The sequence below is a fragment of the Myxocyprinus asiaticus genome, chromosome 39 (genome assembly GCF_019703515.2).
Source record: "Myxocyprinus asiaticus isolate MX2 ecotype Aquarium Trade chromosome 39, UBuf_Myxa_2, whole genome shotgun sequence".
Taxonomy (NCBI): domain Eukaryota; kingdom Metazoa; phylum Chordata; class Actinopteri; order Cypriniformes; family Catostomidae; genus Myxocyprinus; species Myxocyprinus asiaticus.
The window spans coordinates 945305-952500 of record NC_059382.1 but is presented as its reverse complement, the minus strand read 5'-3'; the positions used below and the strand labels follow the sequence as shown (position 1 = coordinate 952500).

Here is a 7196-nt window from a genome sequence, read left to right as displayed (position 1 = left end):
CATTTCAAGAGTACGCAAGAATGCAGTTTCATCTGATATAATTTAAGGCGCAAATTAATTTAAAGTAATTTAATTATGGTTCGTCGATTTTATAATAATAAAACAAAAAATATGGGAGAGAAAAGGAGCGACACATTCATTCACTCTGGCTCCACTGATAAATTAGATTTGCGGAATACTAATAATTGAATACTAAAAAGAGTCTTTAAAATGTATCATAAAATACATTACGTGGATTTTAATATTCACAAATAAATTAAGTCATTATAAAACATAATAATAATAATAATTATTGTTATTATTATAATTAAAGTTTTCAATCTTGAATTTACAACATAAATGAAATACTATTGAAATATTTGTATTATTGTTTCTTTTTCTGAAAAGCATAAACAGTTGAAATTGTATTTTATTTATTTATTTTTTTACTATAAAACACTATCAGAAATATATTGTCTGTAATTAATTTCTCCTTATATTTTTTTCAGTTCCGTACAAGTTCTTCTCGGATCCGTCCGGTCTGAACGAGAAACGGAAGCAGAGGCGGATCCGCACGACGTTCACGAGCTCTCAGCTGAAAGAGCTCGAGCGGGTGTTCGCGGAGACTCATTACCCGGATATTTACACTCGAGAAGAGCTCGCGCTGAAGATCGACCTCACAGAGGCCAGAGTACAGGTGACATCATCACTCTTCTCGTGCCACATCGGTGCTTTTGTTCCTGCACTCAGTGTGCTGACACTTTGCATTAAGGTTCCATTCGTCAACATTAATTTATGTATTAAGGTTCCATTCGTTAACATTAATATATGCATTAAGGTTCCATTCATAAACATTAATTTATGCATTAAGGTTCCATTCGTCAGCATTAATTTATGCATTAAGGTTCCATTCGTCAACATTAATATATGCATTAAGGTTCCATTCGTTAACATTAATATATGCATTAAGGTTCCATTCGTTAACATTAATTTATGCATTAAGGTTCCATTCGTTAACATTAATATATGCATTAAGGTTCCATTCGTAAACATTAATATATGCATTAAGGTTCCATTCGTTAACATTAATTTATGCATTAAGGTTCCAGTCGTTAACATTAATTTATGCATTAAGGTTCCATTCGTAAACATTAATTTATGCATTAAGGTTCCATTCGTTAACATTAATTTATGCATTATGGTTCCATTCGTCAACATTAATATATGCATTAAGGTTCCATTCGTAAACATTAATTTATGCATTAAGGTTCCATTCGTTAACATTAATATATGCATTAAGGTTCCATTCGTCAACATTAATTTATGCATTAAGGTTCCATTCGTAAACATTAATTTATGCATTAAGGTTCCATTCGTTAACATTAATTTATGCATTAAGGTTCCATTCGTAAACATTAATTTATGCATTAAGGTTCCAGTCGTTAACATTAATTTATGCATTAAGGTTCCATTCGTAAACATTAATTTATGCATTAAGGTTCCATTCGTTAACATTAATTTATGCATTAAGGTTCCATTCGTAAACATTAATTTATGCATTAAGGTTCCAGTCGTTAACATTAATTTATGCATTAAGGTTCCATTCGTAAACATTAATTTATGCATTAAGGTTCCATTCGTTAACATTAATTTATGCATTAAGGTTCCATTCGTAAACATTAATTTATGCATTAAGGTTCCATTCGTCAACATTAATTTATGCATTAAGGTTCCATTCGTAAACATTAATTTATGCATTAAGGTTCCAGTCGTTAACATTAATTTATGCATTAAGGTTCCATTCGTTAACATTAATATATGCATTAAGGTTCCATTCGTTAACATTAATTTATGCATTATGGTTCCATTCGTCAACATTAATTAATGCATTAAGGTTCCATTCGTAAACATTAATTTATGCATTAAGGTTCCATTCGTTAACATTAATATATGCATTAAGGTTCCATTCGTAAACATTAATTTATGCATTAAGGTTCCATTCGTTAACATTAATTTATGCATTAAGGTTCCATTCGTAAACATTAATTTATGCATTAAGGTTCCAGTCGTAAACATTATGCATTAAGGTTCCATTCATCAACATTAATTTATGCATTAAGGTTCCATTTGTTAACATTAATTTATGCATTAAGGTTCCATTCGTTAACATTAATTTATGCATTAAGGTTTCAGTCGTTAACATTCATTTATGCATTAAGGTTCCATTCGTTAACATTAATATATGCATTAAGGTTCCATTCGTTAACATTAATATATGCATTAAGGTTCCATTCGTAAACATTAATTTATGCATTAAGGTTCCATTCATAAACATTAATTTATGCATTAAGGTTCCATTCGTTAACATTAATTTATGCATTAAGGTTCCATTCGTAAACATTAATTTATGCATTAAGGTTCCAGTCGTAAACATTATGCATTAAGGTTCCATTCATCAACATTAATTTATGCATTAAGGTTCCATTTGTTAACATTAATTTATGCATTAAGGTTCCATTCGTTAACATTAATTTATGCATTAAGGTTCCATTCGTCAACATTAATTTATGCATTAAGGTTCCATTCGTTAACATTAATTTATGCATTAAGGTTCCAGTCGTTAACATTAATTTATGCATTAAGGTTCCATTCGTTAACATTAATATATGCATTAAGGTTCCATTCGTTAACATTAATATATGCATTAAGGTTCCATTCGTTAACATTAATATATGCATTAAGGTTCCATTCGTAAACATTAATTTATGCATTAAGGTTCCATTCATAAACATTAATTTATGCATTAAGGTTCCATTCGTTAACATTAATTTATGCATTAAGGTTCCATTCGTAAACATTAATTTATGCATTAAGGTTCCAGTCGTAAACATTATGCATTAAGGTTCCATTCATCAACATTAATTTATGCATTAAGGTTCCATTTGTTAACATTAATTTATGCATTAAGGTTCCATTCGTTAACATTAATTTATGCATTAAGGTTCCATTCGTTAACATTAATTTATGCATTAAGGTTCCATTCGTCAACATTAATTTATGCATTAAGGTTCCATTCGTTAACATTAATTTATGCATTAAGGTTCCAGTCGTTAACATTAATTTATGCATTAAGGTTCCATTCGTTAACATTAATATATGCATTAAGGTTCCATTCGTTAATATTAATTTATGCATTAAGGTTCCATTCGTCAACATTAATTTATGCATTAAGGTTCCATTCGTTAACATTAATATATGCATTAAGGTTCCATTCGTTAATATTAATTTATGCATTAAGGTTCCATTCGTTAACATTAATTTATGCATTAAGGTTCCATTCGTTAACATTAATATATGCATTAAGGTTCGATTCATAAACATTAATTTATGCATTAATGTTCCATTCGTCAACATTAATTTATGCATTAAGGTTCCATTCGTTAACATTAATTTATGCATTAAGGTTCGATTCATAAACATTAATTTATGCATTAAGGTTCCATTCATTAACATTAATTTATGCATTAAGGTTCCATTCGTAAACATTAATTTATGCATTAAGGTTCCATTCGTAAACCAAGATAATGATCATTTTATCATGAACAAACAATTAACAATATATTTTTTACAGCATAAATTAATCTTTGTTAATATTATTTAATAAAAATACAATTATTTATTGTTAGTTCATAGTGCATTAACTAATGTTAAGAAATACAACATTTGATTTAAAAAATGATTATTATATGTTGAAATGAACAGATTAATAAATGCTGTAAAACTCTTGTTCATTGGTTCATGTTAACTAATGGAACCTTACTGTAAAGTGTCACCCTCAATATTTACATGTACAAAAAATTATTAGAGACATTGACAGTTTTTGACTCCCTCAGTCCAGAATCCATTTATCTTAAACCATCTTTTTGTTTTACCTGTTTTTATATTTTAACCTGAAAGTCACCATGAAAATAGCCCTAACAGTTGGCAAACAAACAAAACAAACATATATATTTACATTAATTTTATTAGGGCAGTGTTTTACTTTTGAGGGCATATTATCCAATTAGCCATCCATTTACATTGTCAGATACATCAATTAAATAAATTCTAAATACAAACATCAAATATAAAAGTAGCTGTAAATAATTGTATATCATAAAGCAAAAGATAAACACTTTTACTAGAATACATTTTTACCTTATTGTAATGTGTTACCATATTTTCGATATATAACACACCTGTGCCGCTCTTCCTCAGGTGTGGTTCCAGAACAGACGGGCCAAATTCCGTAAACAGGAACGTGCTGCCAACTCTAAAGGAGGAAACGCTGGTATCACCTCCGGCGCCAAGAAATCTGGAGAGAACCGCTCTTCATCAGAGGATGATGAGTCTAAAGAGTCCACCTGCAGCCCGACGCCTGACAGTACAGCGTCTCTGCCCAGTTCTGGAAACATGGGTAGTCCCGGGGCGAGCAGCCTCAGTCCCAGCCCGGTCTCAGGGTCTTCGGCCGCCTTCACCAACACCTCCATCTCGCCCTCCATCCATCAGGGTCTCAAGACCTCGCCTTGGCCCAGCATCGGCTCCACCGGAGCGGGCGGTCTGACCCCTGGTGCCGCCCCGAGCCCGGACCTGCTGAAAGCCTGGCAGCCTGCGGACAGTATGGCATCCGGCCCGTTTGCAGGCGTTCTGTCTTCATTCCACAGGAAACCGAACACAATCAAGACCAACCTCTTCTAGAGACTCGCTCTCAATGTGTATCTGTCACAACATTTACTAGTGAAACAATTTTCTCTCTTATTTTGCTTAGAGCTGGACTCCTTTTAATTTATTGTTATGTTGGACCTGTGTGTGTGTGTGTGTGTGTGTGTGTGTGTGTGTGTGTGGATTCTACCGTATATATCATCATCTTTTTTTGTGTTTATCAGGTCTGTTTCCTCCAGATGTAATCAGCTGACACACCTGTACAGCAGAGTACTACAGTAAAACCACCATTAAAGGAATATTCCGGGTTCAGTACAAGTTGAGCTCAATCGACAGCATGCGTGTCAATGTTGATAAACGTAAAAATTAATTTCGACTCGTTCCTCCTTTTCTTTAAATGTGTGTTCCAGTGAGACACTTACAATGGAAGTCAATGGGGTCAATAATCTGTAAACATTAAAATACTCACTGTTTCAAAAGTATAGACACAAGACATAAACAATATGTGTGTTAACATGATTTTACTGTCATAAAATCACTTACTAACCACATCTGTGGAAAGATATAGACAATTTTACACTTGGTTGCCATGACGACGTAATGCTGTAAACACTAAAACCCGAAAACGACCACAAAAAAAAAAAAAATTATACAACTTTACAGCTGAAATAATACATGAGTTTTAACAGAAGAATTAATGTAAGTGCTTTTATAAAATTATAATCTGACTTTAAACCTTCCAAAGATTGACCCCATTGACTTCCATTGTAAGTGTCTCACTGGAACACACATTTAAAGAAAAGGAGGAACAAGTCGACATTCATTTATATGTTTATCAACATTATGACACACATGCTGTCGATTGAGCTCAACATGTGTAGAACCTGAAATATTCCTTTAAGATCATTTAATACCATAGGAGAAACTCTTCACACTAGACAGTTTGTTAAATCAGAGACAGCCTTATAAATGTCAATCAACAAAACTTGAATGAAATTGTCTTTTTTAGCTGACTGGTTTTATAATGCATCTTTAAGAAGTTCTAGATTCATTTGAGCAGAAATGTTCATCAATGTAGAGCTTGAGAAAAGCAAATAATTGTTTTCAGGATGTGATGTTTTCTCATGAAAACCTTTCAGAGGGACACAATTAGAATCCAGTTATCAGGACCGCAATCACAGCAGATACTGACGGAGACACACCACCCCTAATATTCACAATAGTGCTCGAATCATATGCATCTAACGTTTCCTTTTCAGCTGATATCTTCAAGCCAATTTATTTTATCCAATTCCAAATGGATAAAACTTGAGTTCTCAATAGTGGCGTCAGTGTCAGATGTGTGTGTGTGTAAGTGTGTGACCCGCAAAACAAGCATAGTTAAGCCACTTGTAGTTAATTTATTGAAGGGGAAATTTTTTTTTTTTGTTGGGGGGGGGGATTGTCAGATGATTTTTTTTTAAGATAGCCTTTGAAATATTTAAACATGAAAATATTTTGTCAATATTAATATAAATATGCTGTAGTTTCTTTTTTTAATGGTTACCTGGCTCCAATGCACGCCATGTTGTTTCATGAATAATTCTGCTGAATATAATCCACAAAATTAAAATAAAGATCAACAAAATGATCACAGAGCAGTCTCAGAACCCCAGACATATGAAAGCACAGAATATTCCAGCATTGGTTGCCTTTGGAAATTCTTGCCAAAGTGACAATTTGTGTTTGTGTGTTTTTACATTTTGACTGGAAAGACATTTGTCAAAAATACTCAGAAATGTCAAGTTAGATCCAGCAGCATTTGAGACTATATCACATGACTTCAGAAGACTTGCAGTATGACTCAAGATCACACTTGATTTCATTTTTTTATCTAATGCAATGACATTCTGACTTTTGGGGTTATTTCACAAACAAGATTAAAAGGGATAATTTACTGATTATCTATATAGCTCATACAGAATATGACGTTTCAGTTCAAATGCTGTTCTTACATTTCAAGCAAAGACACCGGACAAGTCTAGAAATGTGAATCTAATCCATTATAAATGTATATAATTCCAGAAAGCAATCTTGCATTTTTCCTTACAAGACATGAAGACATGACAGGACAATAGATTTGAGTTTTTATTAATGTGAAAAAAATGGACAGAAAATCATTTAGCAGTCAAACACAAATATTAACTTACAACATAACAGGGTTAACAGTTCACAAAATGCTCAAACGATATCGATGATAAAGTTAAAATGTAGGACAAATTATATTTAGAATAATTCTGCTGAAACATACAGTACATGCATTTACATACAAAACATCCCATAATGATATTAAAGACAGAGATGGTGTTTATTCCCCGCTATTATGACTTCTAAATAGTCACCACAAGATAGAGTTCTTGGCTGTTACCATTGAGTTAGGGAGTGTTTCATGTAAAGAACGAGGTATCAACTCAACTTGTCCCAAACTGAAATTCATGTAAACTCCATGATGCTCTCTTGTGATTAATGAAGGACAA

At 32.4% G+C, this 7196-nt stretch overlaps 1 protein-coding gene across 1 annotated transcript in view; it reads left to right on the top strand.

Annotated features, from left to right (window-relative positions):
* LOC127430068 (paired mesoderm homeobox protein 2A-like) overlaps window positions 1–6690 on the top strand; it is a 7785-nt gene extending 1095 nt beyond the window's left edge. Inside the window, exons 2-3 of the mRNA XM_051679519.1 lie at window positions 489–676; window positions 4237–6690. Of these exons, the coding sequence (XP_051535479.1) occupies window positions 489–676; window positions 4237–4716 (668 nt within the window). The 3' untranslated portion in view covers window positions 4717–6690. The remainder of the gene's footprint in view (window positions 1–488; window positions 677–4236) is intronic.
* The last annotated feature ends 506 nt before the right edge of the window (window positions 6691–7196 follow it).